This window comes from Anabrus simplex, chromosome 6 (genome assembly GCF_040414725.1).
Source record: "Anabrus simplex isolate iqAnaSimp1 chromosome 6, ASM4041472v1, whole genome shotgun sequence".
NCBI classification, from domain to species: domain Eukaryota; kingdom Metazoa; phylum Arthropoda; class Insecta; order Orthoptera; family Tettigoniidae; genus Anabrus; species Anabrus simplex.
This window is the reverse complement of record NC_090270.1, coordinates 84,021,470-84,040,597: the sequence shown is the minus strand read 5'-3', so window position 1 is coordinate 84,040,597 and position 19,128 is coordinate 84,021,470. Positions and strand designations below refer to the sequence as shown.

Below are 19,128 nucleotides of genomic sequence, written 5' to 3'. Positions count from 1 at the left end.
CTGTTGTGGTCAAACTGGGCTCATGGGAACGTGCTGAAGCTTATTCCAGCCATATTATTCAGGTAAGTCTAAAACAATTCAATCCTATTTTTTTAGGGTGAAACTAAATTCGTGAAAACTACTTTTTCTTGCAAACTAGGTCTTATGGTGACGGTGGGATATGATAGGGTTAGGAGTGGTAAGGAAGCGGTCGTGACTTTAATGAAGGTAATTAAGGTGCCTGGTGTTAAAATGGGGAAACCATGGAAAACCATCTTCAGGGCTGCCGAGAGTGAGGTTAGAACACCCCAAAACTAAATTTAAAGTACTGAATAAACATACTATATTGTATAATGAGGTATGTTACATAAATTAGAATATATTAGAATAGAACATTCCCATCCCCCAGTTACGAAACGCCTGTAACTGTGGAGAGAGCATTTATTTATTGCAATCCATTTATTCGATACAGTAAATTATCCTTCTTACAATTATTTTACTTTTTCTACATTAAAAATTATACTTAAGCTAATAATGTTTATATTCATTCCACAAATTATCATTTTTTCTTTCAACTTTCTTTTTAATCTAGATGTAGTACGGTACAATGCTACATATTTTAGATAAATCAATCAATCAATCAATCAATCAATCAATCAATCAATCACTACTGAAATGCATTTAGGGCAGTCACCCAGGTGGCAGATTCCGTATCTGTTGTTTTCCTAATATTTTCTTAAATGATTGCAAAGAAATTGGAAATTTATTGAACATCGCCCTTGGTAAGTTATTCCAATCCCTAACTCCCCTTCCTATAAGCGAATATTTACCCCTATTTGCCCTCTTGAATTCCAACTTTATCTGCACATTGTGATCATTCCTACTTTTAAAGACACGACTCAAACTTATTCGTCTACTGATGTCCTCCCACGCCATCCCTCCACTGACAGCCCGGAACACACCGCTTAGTCTAGGAGCTCGTCTCCTTTCTCCCAAGTCTTCCCAGCCCCAACTTTGCAACATTCTTGTAACGCTACTGTTTTGTCGGAAATCACCCAGAACAAATCGAGCTGCTTTTCTTTGGATTTTTTCCAGTTCTTGAATCAAGTAATCTTGGTGAGGGTCCCATACACTGGAACCATACTCTAGTTGGGTTCTTACCAGAGACTTGTATGCCCTCTCCTTTACATCCTCACTACAACCCCTAAATACCCTCATAACGATGTGCAGAGATCTGTACCTTTTACAATCATATTTATGTGATTACCCCAATGAAGATCTTTACTTATATCAAGACCTAGGTATTTACAATGATTTGCAAAGGGCAAACATGTATCCTACTCTTCATTTAGATAGGTTTTTTTATTTTTTTGCCATATATATTTTTGAATGCAAAAATTTGCCTTTCTTCCCGGTGTAATCCGCTCTTTGTTTAATAATCTAACTTTTGTATAGAATTATTTCTCTGTTTCTATATGTGTTTTATATTCACTACCCTAATACTTAATTCCAAGTGCATCAGTTCCCCTACACACTCTCAACAGATGCGCCTGTTTCCGTATTTCCCCACAAAATAAACAAGGATTTTCGTTATATTTCTCTCTCTGGCCCTTATATTTTTATACCTAATTAGCCACCACACCATGCCTCTTACTCCTCTGTTTGAATACCATTATTTCCTTATTGACATATTTGGATAATTTCGCAGAATTAAGATAATGTTCTTGTGATCTGACATTCTGCATAATCATCTGCTTCTCAATATCCTTCACTCTAATCGTTACTTTGTTCTTATCTTTGTTCTGAGTCTCTTTACCCAAGTAGTCTCCCATTCCTATTCTGTTGACCATCCTTTCCACTTTCGTTAGTCAAAAATCACCATACAAGTGTTTCACCCGGTTTTGGTAGTATTACATAATTGTCAGAGTAGTAAATACCATTCCTCATATGTCGTGTATTTCATTTTCTTGCTGAACTAACAGAACACATTCGTCGATGACGGGTCGATGGTTGGCGATGTTACAGACTCCTGACGTTTAATTTTGAACCAGCAATCTGCGCACACTCTGGTGGTCTGATTTTCCGTATTTATTTATTAAATATCCTGACAGTTTGAACCCTATTGTAAATGAGTATATTAGAGTTATAGTTTTGACCAGTTTTTTAAATTGTTGGTCTTTGAAACAAAATTAGAAAACTAAATTATTGAAGATGTGGTGAATGAACTTAAAGAACTGATTGTAGCAGCAGGATTTCCGAAACGGATTGTATAATGGCAAGGCCTTCGTGATACACAGGCCATACTGTAGCTCTGATGACGTCACGCTTTGGGTGGGACTTGAGGCGATACGCATCTGCTCCGCTTGAATAATACACTCGTTTAAATTAGTTAAGAAACTGTTAACACCTTATAAAACCAAAAACTATTCATAAATATTTGTTCGTTCTGACATACAATGCATATCCTTCCCCGTAACGTTCTATTTGCGATTTCTATTCTTTTTCCAGTCAACTGGAACATTCACATCATACACACTGATAGAAAATAAACAAACAATTACCAATACAATATACTACAAATGCAAATTATTTCCGTACCACCAATTCAATACCTGCAAGAAAGATTACGAGTAAGCTAACCTCCAACAACAACAAAACATTTACTGTCACTGTCATGAGATTCAGTTGTTGTTTAAAAAAATGTAGATTTTAAACAGTAAATAATGCCTATACAATTATTTTCATGGAATAACCCTGTTCCATTGCCTATGATAAGAAATTTTATAGGAAAATCTCAACAGTGTTATTTCACAATACATTTCTGTCTAAAATGACAAAATGAATAAATTGGACTTGAATTTTCAAATACATCGAATTCATATAAGCCGTAAGTCTGATTCCATAAAAATATATCTAATGTTACCCATGTTTTTGACATAAGAAATTTTAACTCACCATCTGGACGAGACACGCTTATTTCCCTCAGGATTTAGTCTTCAGGAAAGCTTTGTGGTGATTAACTATTAATTCCTCCCTAGTAATAGCCTTTTTCCATACCCTAACTCTTTCTTCATCAGAAGGAAACACAGATACTGGAGTGTACTCTCCTTATTTAATTTTGGCTTTGCAGCCGGGCATGCAGCAACTCTTAGCATGGTGATTTCTTTCTCTGACAACCTTAATTCAATTATACACACGTCGTGGTTGATAATAAAACGCTGAATGCACTAACTCAACTCATTTTACTGTATGGATATAACATTACACAAATAAACTACAAAATTAAAACACTGAAGAGTAATATTCTTAACCTATAGCCTCACATGAATACACAATAACACTATGTTTTCTTCACTAATTGAGGACTTTTCATTAATAATACAGTCGATAACGACTCAGTATGATATATATCTGAGTAAACATGCGGCCAACTTTAAAAATTTCAATAAAACAGCGAAAAATTCACATGTAACTCAACTAACTCACGTGCTAAACTTCCCCCCTAACGATCAGCTGATTGTTTTCCCGCGCTTGCTACAATACGGCCTGTACTTCACGAAGGCAGTGATAATGGCTTTGAAAGTTGCACATTACATTTTTTTTAGATGACATTCAAGTTGGAATCATGTGCTTCCAAACATGGCACAGTCGAACAGTAAATGGTCCACCGTTTGTGAAGATCCACAAAAGCACAAGTAATCGCCTTCAATGATAATTTTGAAGCGTTCAAAGTAACATTTAAACTTTTCATGGCCAGAGAGAAACTGAGTGAGAATGAATTCGGGCACCAATGTCTAAATCTGCATAACCTACCAGGAAGTGGCCAAATACCCGCCAAACAACGCTCGGGTGGCAGGTGCTGCGGAACACGTGCTCAAGTGCAATTGACTCGAGAACCATTAGAGTTACAAACAAATGCATATGACCTTTCAGTCAATCAGCACTGTTCTGCATTTAGGGCTAACGTGGTCGATTCCCTATCGCTTGTTTGTCTATTCTTAAATTATATCCAAGAAGTACGGTATGATCTGTATTTGGAAGTACCGGAGATGTAAGAAATCACCTTGTCCAGCACTGGTGAAGCTACTGGTTCTGTTGTAGTAGCAACAGAAAAAGTGATCTGCATCATCATCACCATTTAATTTTTCTCCCCATTACTGCTTCCGTGCGATGTATATCAATCACTAGAACGTAACGATTACTAGAATATGAAATGAAAATCCACAGTCTGTTTCCAGTCATTCGACCGAGTCAGCGGCGACGACAGGAAATGTGCCAGTCGCACTCCTCTGGGGCAATGATATATGACTGACAGATGAAATGAAATGTTAATGGAGAGTGTTGCTGGAATGAAAGATGACAGGGAAAACCGAAGTACCCGCAGAAAAACCTGTCCCGCCTCCGCTTTGTCCAGCACAAATCTCACATGGAGTGACCGGGATTTGAACCACGGTATCCAGCGGTGAGAGGCCGGCGCGCTGCCGTCTGAACACGGAGGCTACAACTAGAATATAACGATTACAATTTTATTTCAGGGATTATATGACAAGCAGTCCGCCTCTGTGGTGTGGTGGTTATTGTGATTAGCTGTCACCTCCGGAGGCTGGGTTCGTTTCCCGGCTCTGCCACGATTTTTGAAAAGTGGTACGGGGACTGGAATAGGGTCCACTCAGCCTGGGGAGGTCAACTGAGTAGAAAGGGGTGTTCGATTCCCACCTCAGCCATCCTCGAAATGGTTTTCCGTGGTTTCCTACTTCTCCTCCAGGAAAACACCGGGATGGTACCTAACTTAAGGCCACGGCCGTTTCGTTCCCTATTCCTAGGCTATCCCTTCTAATCTTCCCATCCCCCTCCCACAAATCCCCTGTTCAGCGTAGCAGGAGAGGCCGCCTGGGCGAGGTACTTGTCCTCCTCCCCAGGTGTATCCCAGACCCAAGTCTTACGCTCCAGCACACTTTAAACCAACCCTGGGAGTTAACGGATAATGAAATTACAAGTAAGGATTACTTTTTGTAAAAGTAACTATTACAAATGAAAATGGCTAAGGATGTAATAGTTACAAGTGATGGATACAGTACTTTTGCATCCATCTCTTGGCACAGGTCAGAGTAAAGTGTAGCTTCCACCGAAGTCCCAGTCAACATCCATGGCTGTGACAATATGGAAGTTGCTGGGGTATGGGTGGTGCTGAGTAATGACATTCAGAGCATGACTAGCTCATCTGAGTGTTATGAAAGGTGCTGCTCATAGGGTCAGTCGTGCTGCAATAGTACTTTCTGACCCAGTGAGGAAAGCAATGGCAAACTACCTCACGCCTCATCTTACCTAGTACGCCTCATTTTGGTGCTGCCATTGGTTTTTGGGGTTTCTTTATAACCGCATAACCTTTGGTGGTGCTGTTTGAGGATCCAACCAGCCTCTGGGCTGATGACCTAACAGACAGACACAATCCGAGTACATTTGCTCAATTACTCCCCAATTTTATACTTACAGCCATAAATGAGAGAAAGCCTCCATTTTATCTGGCATCCGTGGCCTTAATTAACCTAAGAGCCTCAACATATACCCAGGGTGAAAACGGTAAAACATAGAAAACCATCTGTAGGGTTGCAGATGGTACCAGGCATAGCAACTCCGCCTAAAAATACACCCGTGATATCAGAGCACTGCACTGTTATAAACAGACTACCCGGCCTGCATTGAACAGATGGTAAGGTGTTAGCGTTTTAACTAGGTTCACGCTTCAATGCAGGTTCGAGTCTGGCCTCGGGCATGGGTGTAGGACTATGTGTTTTCCTTAACAGTGCGTTTAGTATGTATTAGATTAAATCTTGATGCGTAATAAAGCGGAACTCAAATACAGGACTTGCACAGCCATGTATGGAAGTAAAAAAAAGAATACAATCCTGCACAGAATAACTATCTGTTAAAATGGACATAGACTCGACAGACAAGAGAAAATTGGAAAAGGGTATAAATCATCCTTCAGGGACCATAATTTCAGTGTCATGTACAAGTTTCTTTGATGCAGAAAATATTACGTGTTACCCACTCAAGACCTGGAGAATCGTACAAGGAACACTTTCAAAACAAATGTACCTAAGCTGCTGTAGCCTGGAGGAGGGGTTGATAGTGTTCATAGTGGTGATGAACGAAATAACGAGATTACCAGCCTCTTATGACATATATAAGTATTTGGAAGAACAGAAGAAATTATGAGAGAAAGAATGAACTACAGAATGCCGAAAAGAACAAACACTTCAATAGGGATGCTGAATTCTTCAGTAATTATACATTCGGTAGTGATGGTGGTGGTGGTGGTGGTGGTGGTGGTGGTGGTGGTGGTGGTGGTGGTGGTGGTGGTGGTGGTGGTGATTCTTTTAAGGTTTTTAAGGTACAGAAAAAGGAAGAGCTCCCATTATTCAAAGAATGGTATCGGCAGAGAAGGGCCATGAAGAGCGTGATATTGAGAAATCTAATACCGTCACGGTCAGGGAACAAGAGCTGACCGAATGGGGTCAAACAGGAATGAAAGTGAGGAAACTGACACAATCAAGAGTCTCAGCTAGTGGGCCCCTTGGTCGTCACCAGTAAGAGAGAAAATAGGAAAGCTGGCGCAGATGAATTGCTCTTATAGGAATGATTCTGGGCAGCTGACGCAGGGCTAATGGTGATACACTGATTTTATAGGGCTAACTCTGGTGAAGTATCTCAGGCGATCACAACTTGTAACCTAGGATCTCTTAGTATCATCGGTCTAACTCTGGAGAACTGACTAAGGGGCTACTGGGCAAGATGGCTGCCATATGGGACTACCTCCGGAGAGCTATTTCAGGGGCCCGAAATTTAACAGCCACTGTGGTTCCCTTAGAAAAAATAAAGGCAAATAGGATAGGGAGTATAACAGTGAGGAGACACTTCTTTGGAATTAGTCGTGAATTGTAGAGTTGGAACAGTTAGCTTATTCTACTGTTCTTGCAGTACATTCTCTGGCTAGCACAACTGATCATGTTATTCTTGGTTTCAGGTTCTCAACCATTGGGCGACAGGTTGGATGGACTATAACCTCGCTTTGAATCTCCAAGGAGGTCCAAACTGGAGTGGTAATGTGGTCGACGCCTCTGTCATTGTGAACGCTACGGCAGATGAGTTCTACAAACAGCCCATGTTTTACGCCATCGCACATTTCTCGAGGTTCGTTCCCCGAGGATCTCGCCGCATCAGACTCATCACGCTCGACAACAAGGGTGTAGAGAACGTCGCCTTCGTTACACCGAGCGGAACAATCGTAACGATTTTACTCAACAGGTAAGTGATGCATACGTAGACTTACGTGGAATCCAGTCTGAAAAGCAGAGAATGTGACGCATGGAGTAAATCAGAGATGCACAAATCGTTGCTCTAGGAGTAAGAGCGTTTGTTGAGGATCTTGCTTGTCACTCTGAGCTCTCATCCCTGCCAGACTCCTCGCTCGTAGCTACCCGCTATCCGTTCTCTCTCTCTCTCTCTCTCTCTCTCTCTTGTTCTGCTGCTTGTTTATCACCGTAACCCTCGCATCCGAAAGTGTGTTCCCCCTAATGAAACTTACGAAGACTCGACTGAGAATAAATAATCTTGACACAAACTTTAAGGCAGTGGTCGCAAAATGTCACAAATTAACGACGTATTGTGAAAACGAATACTACCTGCTCGATATGCGAGTAGAATGAACGCTAGAGCAGTGGTCCGCAATGTCACGCCCTCCCGTCTGGAACATAAAATTCCTTTTATCCCCTTTATTGCTTTTTCCTTCCTTCTTTCCTTCCTTCCTTCCTTCCTTATAGGTACTCGTACTTTAGACAAAAACCCGGCTTTCGGGAACTTCTGTTTGGACCTATGTAATTAATAGTGATATAATGGGAGGCATGATAGTGCAGTGGCTTTGTTACTTTGACGGTTTTCGGAGACGCTGAGGTGCCGGAATTTTTTCCCCTGCAGGAGTTATTTTACTGCCATTACATCTACGGACATCAGGCAAATACCAACGAACTGAGCCAGGATCGAACCTGCTAAACTGGAGTCAGAAGGCCACAGCCTCAACCGTCTGAGCCACTCAGTCCGGCCGTTGAATAATTTGAATTGCATTCAGTTAATAATTGCAGAATCAAAATATACCATCCAATACTCAGTCAAGACTTCGTAAGAGAATTTAAATTCAGCTAGTACAACGTATTCAGTTTAATGAACTATTGTTTTATCTAAACTGACAGAACAAGTAACGGATCAGTCCCTAGCAAATAATACACAAGTCAACAAAACGTTGACATTCTGAAGGACATAACTTCATCCTTTTAAAACCTTTTAACAACAAACAAGTATAATCGTTATTAAAATACCAAAATATTCAAAAATAATTCTAATACCAGATGAACTAGTAAAAAAAAGTTTATCTGTCCGGCAAGTGTGTACGAAACATAGTCATAAAATGATCGAAGATGTACAGCTTTTCCTCCTTTCTTTTCTTTTTTTCTTTTTTTTCTTTTTTCGTTAAGCTGCCTCTGTGGATCATTGGTAGAGTGTCGGCCTTAGGATCCCAAGATAGAGGGTTCAAACGCGGCAGAGGTAGTCGGATTTTTTAAGGGCGGAAGAAAGTCCATTCGACACTACTCCATATCGTACGATGTCGCCATGTAAAAGATCTCTGGTGGCACATTTGGTGTTTACGCGACAAAATTCGTTAAACCTCAGCCATAGACGCCCAATAGAGTTTCGGTTTACTCGGTCTGCCATCTAGTGGGCCTAGAGTAAAACGGAACGTCGAAATTGACGAGCCGACAGCAGGATGGCGTCAAATTGAAATGTCTGCACACAGTACCTGAGGCCATATTATTATTATTATTATTATTATTATTATTATTATTATTATTATTATTATTATTATTATTATTATTATTATTCGTCTCAACGTCATTACCTATTTTTGAAGGATCTTCGACTGGTATAGGCACACAAAGTAATAAAAATTGGTCTAGAACTACTTGCTGAAATAAACACATATTTAAGTCAATAAAGCACAGGTTGTAACTGTTTTGCTTTCCCATTTTCATCTTGTTTTACTTTTCTTTTCACACAACTTTATTAACCCTTTGAAGGAAGAGCCATTCCCGATTTTGAATTGTGCAACCTCAAAGTCAACCCTGGTACCAATATTGCTTCCCATTGGCCACCTCTCACAATATGGGACGTGTTCGTGAAACTGACTCCAAAACTAGGCCTCGATAGTGCCAACCTTCCCGGTTCCAGGCGCCATTCGCAGACATCTTCAGTAACAGAGCAGCTCTGTACCTCGTGGTGGCTCCGAGCATACAGTGGGAGCTACTTGTGTGTGTTTCCCTGGAATGTATCGTGTAAAGTCTATGCAATAAGAGACTAGCACTCATCTGCGCAGAAGGTTGAATATTTAATTCAATCAAGACGTAATAAATTTTAAAATATGTGGTGGTTACTGTGGTTTTTTTTTGCTAGTGGCTTTACGTCGCGCCGACACAGATAGGTCTTATGGCGACGATGGGATAGGAAAGGCCTAGGAGTTGGAAGGAAGCGGCTGTGGCCTTAATTAAGGTACAGCCCCAGCATTTGCCTGGTGTAAAACTGGAGAAACCACGGAAAACCATCTTCAGGGCTACCGACAGTGGAATTGGAACCCACTATCTCCCGGATGTAAGCTCACAGCCGTGCGCCTCTAACCGCACGGCCAACTCGCCCGGTAGGGTTACTGTTTTAAGGGGAAGTACAATCAGATAAGAATCACCTCATAATACTAATCGGAATAAAAGAATGGAAGAAATACGACCATTCGGTGAGTGCTGGTGGTGATTATTGTTTTAAGGGGAAATACAACAGTGAAATCACTCTCTTAACACTAATCACACGAAGCAATTGGCTGAGTAATGGTTTGCGTCATGTAGCTATCAAAATCCACTGTCTCCGCAGGCTCACGGCGGGCATAAAACATTTTGAGATGAGGATTTCATTGTTATGATTATTTATTGTTGTTGTTATGATCAAAACCGGATTAAACTAATGCCACTTGCTCGCTATAATCATCCCTTCTGTGGAATCCACTTCCCCAGACAGCAAATATATCTTGACAACATTACCTTTCAAACCATGTGAAACACATATCCTTAATTTTTTATTTCATTAAAGTGTTTAACATCAAAACCCCTGAGTTATTTTGTGGAAACTTCGTATTTTTTATGGTGTAACAGTTTGATGTTTTTAGAATTCAGTGCTGTGTTCATTTCTACAGATATGATTCTCACAACAAAGAAGAGTGTGTATATCGTGGAACATTATTTCCAGTCGTCAGAATGGGCCGAGTTTGCTTCATGTTAAAGAACAGTACGGGGAGCAGTTTAATAAGTAGTCGCCAAATAGCAGCACAATGCTGGCTGCCGTACGGGATCATTCATATGTCAACGAAATGAAACAGCAGGACGCCCAAGAAGATTCACTACAACCGAGAATCGTTGACAACTTTTCCAACAGATGTTACATCTCCGGCCAAGGAATATAATCGAGAATGCTGCACGGAATCCAAAAGCATAGGGCCAGGTAGTCTTCAGAAACCTTATCAGTACTCCCCATTCGTGTGGGATTTGTGCCGTTTGTCGCGCCAAAATCTTACCTCTCCAATGAGAGTGGACGCAGCAAGATGGAGCTACGGTGGCGGTAGTGGTGATTACTGTTTTAAAAGAGGAAGTAGAACTGGGCAACCATCCTTTATTAACAATAATTGGAGGGAAAATATCGAACGGGTCCAACATTTCGAAAATAGTAGAAATCAGACGAAGAAAGAATGAAAAAATCTCTACTCCTAATACCGCGGGGGTAGGAAAAGAGAAATAGTTGACCAAGGGAGGTCGGATAGGATAGATGAAAATTAGGAGCCTGGCGCAAATAAGTAGAATCAATGCCAGGACTCAGCTAAGGGTCTCGTGGTCGCCAACCCACGCTCCCAAGTCGAAAGTCCCTGGGCCCCCTTTAAGTCACCTCTTACGATAGGCAGGGGGTACCGTGGGTGTTATTGTATCACCTCCACCCACAGGGAGGTACCAGTTCCAGAAACGTATTCCTTTTTACAAAGTTCTATACACACTAGTGTTGGCAACTGAGAACATGATTCGAAGCGGTGTACCGATTCATTCAAGTGTCCGAGTGAATCAATTCACAGGAACACGATTCAGCTGACTAGCAGCGGACAGTGCTGAGTGGCGCACTCACGACTCACTAGCGGGACACTGGACATTGGCGGGGAGCCGAGCTTCCCCTGCGGCGAGACACAGTGAACCATGGCAGACTGAAAGAATCGTGCGCGATCACAGCTCAGTGATACACAAGATACACACGGCTCCTTATCGGCACACTGGACACTGGTGAGGAGCCGAGCTTTCGTTGCAGCTAGGCATACAGTGAGCTATGGTACATTGAAAGAATCGTACGCTATAATGGACTCTCGAGCTGAGCTCAGCTCATTTGAAAATAATGCCCACTTCCACTCACTGTCCTCTTCTTACAGGGAGTTTTAAATAATACATGGATTTATTTGCAGTGTTAAAAAGGTAGTCAAAACATAATTACAAAGTACCTACAGTAGCTTGTAAGTAGGTAGGCTATTAGGTTATTCTATTTACCGTATTAGTTTAATCAATCAGTATTTTTGTAACTAATTGACGTTCGACAATAAATTAAAGTCAGCTCTCTAGCCTCCCAGCCTGGCTGAGTGGCACAGACGGTTGAGGCGCTAGCCTTCTGAACCCAACTTGGCTGGTTCGATCTTGCCTCAGTGCGATGATATTTTAAGGTGCTCAGCCTCGTGTCGGTAGATTTACTGGCACGTAAGAGAGCTCCTGCGAGACTACATTCCGGCACCTCGGCGTCTCCAAAAACCATAAAAGTTGTTAGAGGGACGTAGAACCGCTCGATATTCTCTCAGTTCGTAGGTCGCATCATTGCACAATACTTCAAAAATCAAATCACAAGATCACCGGTGTACTGGACAGTGAGTAAGTGAGCAGACTGATGCAATAGCTTAAATAAAAAGATGTTTAATCAGAAAACCAGTGGGTTACTGTACATCTCGTGTAGTCTATACAAAATATGAGGATTTAAAAATCCTCTGCTGATAGAAAAACACATTTTCAAAGATGACCGAGCTAGTTGGCCGTGTGTTTAGGGTCGCGTAGCTATGAGCTTGCATTCGGGGGATGGCGGGTTCGAATTCTACCGTCGGCGACCATTAAGATGGTTTTCTGCGGTTTCCCATTTTCACACTAGGCACATGCTGGTACTGTGCCTGAGTTAAGGCCACAGCCGCTTCCTTCCCACTTCTAGCCCTTTCCTATCTCTTCGTCGCCATAAGACCTATCTGTGTCAGTGCAACGTAAAGCAACTTATTTGATTTATATTTAATATGTGGGCTACTTATTGTGAACACAGGTATTTTTACATCTAATTCTATATATAAAAACGTTGCGACTTTCAGAGAACTGTGGAAAACCATTAGGTAGTGTATAAAATTTGAGTTACCTAACAATAATAATTATTACTATTATTATTATTATTATTATTATTATTATAATTATTATTGTTATTGTTATTATTAACTACGTAAGTTTTGTGCTGTACTATAATAAGCAAGTATTGTACTGAATCTGAAAGTTATATGACGCACAGGAAAGTAGTTCATAGAATGAAGACCAGATGGCAGCAAAAAGCATTGACTGTTGTTGCTGCTGTCTTATCAGTACACACTACACAGATGCAATAGGATCGATGACTAATGAGCCGTGAATCAGTAACGTGAACGGAATCAAATGAATTGATTCATTAAAATTAATAGAATATCCCATCACTAATACAAACCAGCGTACAGTGAATATAACTTTCAGTGATTAAAACTCAGCATATGAATTATTGTAACTATTGTTGAACTTGCTACTTGAATTGCTTCTGATATCCATCACATCCCCACCAAAACAGAGGAGGAGAATTTGCTCTTCATCATCTATGCCCTCTTCCTAAAGTAGCACGCAAGTGGCGAGATCCATTGGACGGAACAGGATTTCGCACTGTGAGAAACCAAAAAGCCTCGTGACGTCCTTGTGAAGGTAGTACGCAGCATAACCCTCGCACCTCGCATCCGTCGAGTCTTAAATACAAGCCTTAAATCTGTGGGATTCATGTCCATAAAGACATTCGAGTTAAATCGCCGTATTGTAATGTCCGCGTTTAGATTGCATTGTAATTGCCTTTTTCTTGTACAGGTTCTGAGTTCTGCGAAACTCTGTGGGCATCCTTTCTTGCCTACTGTTAGCTTCTCTTTCACTGGATCCCATCTGCACAATCTTACCGAGATATTTGAAGCTGTTAACTCTTTCAATCTTACCACACCTTGTCTTTAGTTGTTGTAAAGCTGTGGCGATATTAGTCAGGTACTTAATTTTTTCAAAAGAAATTATTGTTATTATTATTATTATTATTATTATTATTATTATTATTATTATTATTATTATTATTATTATTATTATTGTTTCAGGAACGAGAAGAGTGTCCACGTGGTGATCAAGGATTCCAGCAATGGTTACATGACACTCAAGTTAGGGCCCCGTTCTATGCACAGTTTGATCTACAAGCAGGTAGTAAATGAGACCCGCAGCCCATATGAACTGCAGAGTACGACGGAAAAACATGCGAACCAAAACAATGGGTCAACACTGGCCTAAAATTAGCCAACAATTACAAACCCAAGTATTTCTTGCTAAGACTTAGTGCGACTGCCTCCACAACAGCCATTGAAAGCAGTCATTTTGACATGCTATATGTTAATTTGAAACTGTTATAGCTCAGTCTTGTTTGTCAACTATTGTATCGCAAATGGTTTAATAAATGATATTTACTGCATACGATATTTCCATTCATTTGAAAGGTAACACGTAACTAAGGAAAAAAATTATATATTCTGAGGTATACGTTCGGCAGGGCGGCTCCTTGGCTGAATGGTCAGAGTCGAGGTATTTGGTTCGAAACCTGGCCGGGTCGGTGATTTTAGCCACGTCTGGTTAATTCCCGTGACTGGTAGCGGTGGTGATTATGGTTTAAAGAACCAGTACAACTGGGCAACTATCATTTTCTTGATATTCGTTTTACGTTGCACCGATACGGACAGGTCTTATGGCGACGATGGGATAGGACAGGGTTAGGACTGGGAAGGATATAATAATAATAATAATAATAATAATAATAATAATAATAATAATAATAATGTTAATGTTACTGGCTTTACTCCCATTAACTACTTTTGCAATTTTCGGAGACGCCGAGTTGCCGGAATTTATTCCCACAGGAGTTCTTTTACGTGCCAGTAAATCTACCGACACCGGACTGAGCCAGGATCGAACCTGCCAAGTTGGGCTCAGAAGGTTAGCGCCTCAACCGTCTGAGCCATTCAGCCCAGCTGGGAAGGAAGTGACGTTGGCCTTAATTAAGGTTCAGCCCCAGCATTTGCGCTTTGTGAAAATGGGAATTCACGGATGGTTATCTTCAGGACTGCCGATAGTGCGGTTCCAAATCACTATAGGCAATCCCAAATACAAGCTTGAAACTACCTGACCTAAACCGCATAGCCAACTGGCTTGCTGGCAACCATCCTTTCATAACACTAATCAGAAGGGGGCTCGTGTCGGTAGATTTACCGGCACGTTAAAGAACTCCTGCGGGACTAAATTCCGGCACCTCGGCATCTCTGAACACCGGAAAAGTAGTAAGACGTAAAGCCAATAACATTATTATTATTATTATTATTATTATTATTAAATAAAAGGGGAAAAGGAAGACGCCAGACAGTTCGAAGAAAAGAAAGAAAGAAAGAAAGAAAGAAAGAAGTGAAGTGAAGTGAAGTGAAGTGAAGTGCCACAAAGGGCGTGGAAATGAAAGACGCCCTAGACCTCGCGAATTTAATATGGTCAAGGTTCGAAAAGAACAAGAGTTGACAAGGTGAGGTCAGATATGAAAGCTTAAAGCGAGGTGCTTTGTACAAGTAGGTAGATCGCCGAATCACGCATCCAAATTCAGGGCCCCTATCCCCTCCGACTTGGGGAACGTGTCTTTGTCATAAATATACATCTCTTCATATATCGACAACATACTACCAACCATCACCTGAAACACGCAATACAGTCCAACAAATAATAGAGAAACCTCAGGAAGGGCGTCCGGTCGTAAAACATGGACAAGTCTACATGTGCGAACCCATCAGGGAATGGGGAAAGCAGTAGAAGAAATGTGTTTGAAAGTCCATTTACACTGAACATGAAAAATAATGGTGTCAAATTTCCCTTTGTGAAAATCAAATGATCATAAATATCTCCTTCAGTAAATGAAACTGGAATTGATAACGATCTAACGAATTGTTTTCGAGAGAGATTTGTATGGAATTTGAAGTCGGCAAGTCAGTGTGGGATTTAGTGCATCGACTGAGGGCCTATGAAACTACTACTAATGAAATAATTCTCTAGAGAACGATAAGATGAGGCCTCCTTGATAAACGAGCCTTCTATATGTCTTTCAGTCATGGTCACCCATCAATACTTCCCACCACAGCCTACACAGTTAAGGTAACAGTGGTGGTGGTGGTGGTGGTGGTGGTGATTACGGTTTTAAGAGGAAGTACAACTAGGCAGTCATCCTCTATATAGCACTAATCAGAGAGAAAATATGGAATAGATCCGAAACTTCAAAAAATGAAGGTCTCGGCCAAAGAAAGACAAGGGCCACGGCGTGAAAATGAAAGACTCCCTAGCCCTCGCAAACCTAATATCGTCGGGGTCAGAAAATAACAAATGTTGACCAAGTGAGATCGAATAGGATAGATGAAAGTGAAGAGCCTGGCACAAGCAAGTGAAAGCAATGCCAGGACTCAGCTAATGGCCCCGTGGTTGCCAACCCACGCTCCAAAGTTCAAAGCACCTGGGGCCCCTTTTAGTAGCCTCTTACGACAGGCAGGGGATACCATGGTTGTTATTCTACCGCCCCCACCCACAGCGCGGTGCTAGGTAACATCGGCCCAGCCCACTGATCTCTATACATGGATGGCTGGTGGCTTGGGTAGCAGTAAGCCAAATAGAAGATGACTGGCGTAGTAAGATGGCATCGAGCGCACGGTGCAGTAGACCCATTGAATAGACCACGAGGAGCGCGCTTGCTTTGTTTTGCTTAGTTCAGTGACGCCAACCCCTTTGATTGTAGTTCCACGGGTGTTCTGTGCTGTGTTATTTCAAAAGAAATAGTAGTGTATTTTATGAATTTAGGTTTGTTGCCTTGTAGTATGCCTGTAAATTCGTTCGTTCGTAATCTGTTTATCCTCCAGGGTTGGTTTTCCCTCGGACTCAGCGAGGGATCCCACCTCTACCGCCTCAAGGGCAGTGTCCTGGAGATTCAGACTTCCAGTCGGGGATACAACTGGGGAGTATGACCAGTACCTCGCACAAGCGGCTTCACCTGCTATGCTGAACAGGGGCTTTGTTGGGGGATGGGAAGTTTGGAAGGGATAGAGACAAAGAAGAGGGAAGGAAGCGGCCTTGGCCTTAAGTTAGGTACCATCCCGTCATTTGCCTGGAGGAGAAGTGGGAAACCACGGAAAACCACTTCCAGGATGGCTGAGGAGGGAATCGAACCCCCTCTACTCAGTTGACCTCCCAAGGCTGAGTGGACCCCGTTCCAGCCCTCATACCACTTTTCAAATTTCGTGGCAGAGCCGGGAATCGAACCCGTGCCTCTGGGGGTGGCAGCTAATCACACTAACCACTACACCACAGAGGCGGACACTGTTTGTAAATTACAAAATTAAATTTAAATGTGCATGTATTTATGTGAAATCCGAATGAAGAAACATCCTACCGGGTATTAACATACCGCAGTGTTCAGCTTATGGATGTACAAACAGAAACGATCAGCAGAAGGAGAAATCATTTCATCGGTGAGTTTTATACTGTACATAATAATCTCTCTAGGGTAGTGTTTCGAGTTTTAGGTTTATTGTATCTTATTTCGCATATTCTGGGAGCAAAATGGCAATTTTTCTAGGTTTCCTTTATCGAAACCCGAACATCTAAAATCATGAATTAGGAGTATCAGGCGGGAGATTTGGGAGCCTTCTAAAACAGCTGTTCTCTGCTCCCATCACTTTGAGGAAGACTGTTTAGATAAAAATGGACAAACTGCACGCCTTAAAAATGATGTATAGCCAACTGTTTTCAATTTTACTGAACATTAACTGCAAGTTAAGATTTACTTATATTTTTATTTACTTGTCATAATTAAATTGACGGTTTTGATGAAATAATTGACGTGACCTTATAACAATCTTAGAAAATGAAGTCTGGAGGAATTCTAGACCTTATTTACATCAGTAATAATTATGGGTTTCAGACACTGGAGTGGTGGGAGAAGGCAAAGTGTGGTGGGTGTTTTAGGCTATCCCATTATACTAGTTGTGGTATTTGGGGCTCATTTAACGGGTGTTACATATTTCTGATGATGACCATCAATATTGCTTTGGTAGCTGAATTAAATTAAAGAGGTCTGTAATAGTAAATTAAGCTGCAGGTAATGTGATATATTGACAAGTTTTGAATATTTGCTGGTTTTATGAATGTGTACATTTGCTTCAATTATATTTTAATTTAATAAACTGCGCGTTATTTCATAGAAACAGGAAACATGAATTCATTATCAAGCACCGATTATGGTATGTCGAATCTAGGCCTGTATAGTGAGCTACGTTTATAGGTACATCATTTTAAGAATGCATAATTTCGTGACATACATGTATACAATTTACAGCAATGTTTCCAGAAACTGATTTTCACTCGTATTGTGTTACCGATCGCTAATTGCATGTATTCAGCACCTAAGTTAATATTAGTCGGCCGTTATTATACACTCATTTTTATTGCTATCCCGGAGATTTACTGACCTAGGAACGACGTGTTAGTGATCCCAATGTCCTTATGCTTTGAGTGAACATGTCCCTATATTTTTAATTATTCCAACGCGCCATTAATTGCGATTTAAAATTGACTATATTATCATTGCTTCCCCATAAGGAGAGCTCTAGGATGGGTACGCCAACATGGCGAACCGCGCGCTCAACTTGGCCTACTTTCTCCTGCAGCGGAGAGCTGCCATCAGCGATCCATGTATAGAGATCAGTGGCCCAGCCATAAGACATGTTTGTGTCAAAAGAGTGGTACCGTAACAATTTATTTCCGTTGCTCGATATTTCGAATGCGAAGGGTCTAGTATTGCTTCCATTTCATTACGCCGGGTTCTTATCTCAGTAATGCACTGTATTTCGAGTCCAATATGAAGTTTGTGAAGCTTTGATAACATTTGATTTTTATACCTTTAAGGGCCCCATCCCTTTATTTACCAAGATACCTCAATTCTGGTGCAGATTTAATAATAATTATGTTATTGGCTTTACGTCCCACTAACTACTTTTACGGTTTTCGGAGACGCCGAGGTGCCGGAATTTTGTCCCGCAAGAGTTCTTTTACGTGCTAATAAATCTACCGACACGAGGCTGACGTATTTGAGCACCTTCAAATACCACCAGACTGAGCCGGGATCAAACCTGCCAAGTTGAGGCCAGAAAGCCAGCGCCTCAACCGTCTGAGCTACTCAGTCTGGCAGGCGCAGATTTAGAGGAGGGTGAGGAACAGCTGTACCACCACTACCACTACTCCTTTGGATTCACTTCCATGACAGCCTGAGGAGCCGACCTTCCACTAAATTATCTCTAGAATACAGAAATACAGTAAAAATCCAACCTCCGATCCTTCGTTTTCATTATTATTCTGCCGCTGATGGTGGTGAGAAACTTCAACTAGTCAATCATCTCTTATTAGCGATCAGAGGGGTAAAGGTCGACTTCCGCCTCTTCAAAAATGAGGGTATCGGCAAAAAGGGAAAGGCCACAAACTGCGTGAAAATGAAAGACACTGCAAGGCCTCGCAAAACTAATACCGTCGGAATCTGGAAGTAACAAGATTTTTTTTCACAACTGGCTTTATGTTGCACCGACACATACAGGTCTCATGCCGAAGA

General features: G+C 41.3%; 1 protein-coding gene across 1 annotated transcript in view; it reads left to right on the top strand.

The window, feature by feature from the left end:
- Positions 1 to 10,448, top strand: part of LOC137501182 (lysosomal acid glucosylceramidase-like) — a 109,104-nt gene extending 98,656 nt beyond the window's left edge. The window contains exons 10-12 of the mRNA XM_068228044.1: positions 16 to 62; positions 7,007 to 7,287; positions 10,271 to 10,448. Coding sequence (XP_068084145.1) covers positions 16 to 62; positions 7,007 to 7,287; positions 10,271 to 10,448 — 506 coding nt within the window. The remainder of the gene's footprint in view (positions 1 to 15; positions 63 to 7,006; positions 7,288 to 10,270) is intronic.
- Positions 10,449 to 19,128: the final 8,680 nt, after the last annotated feature.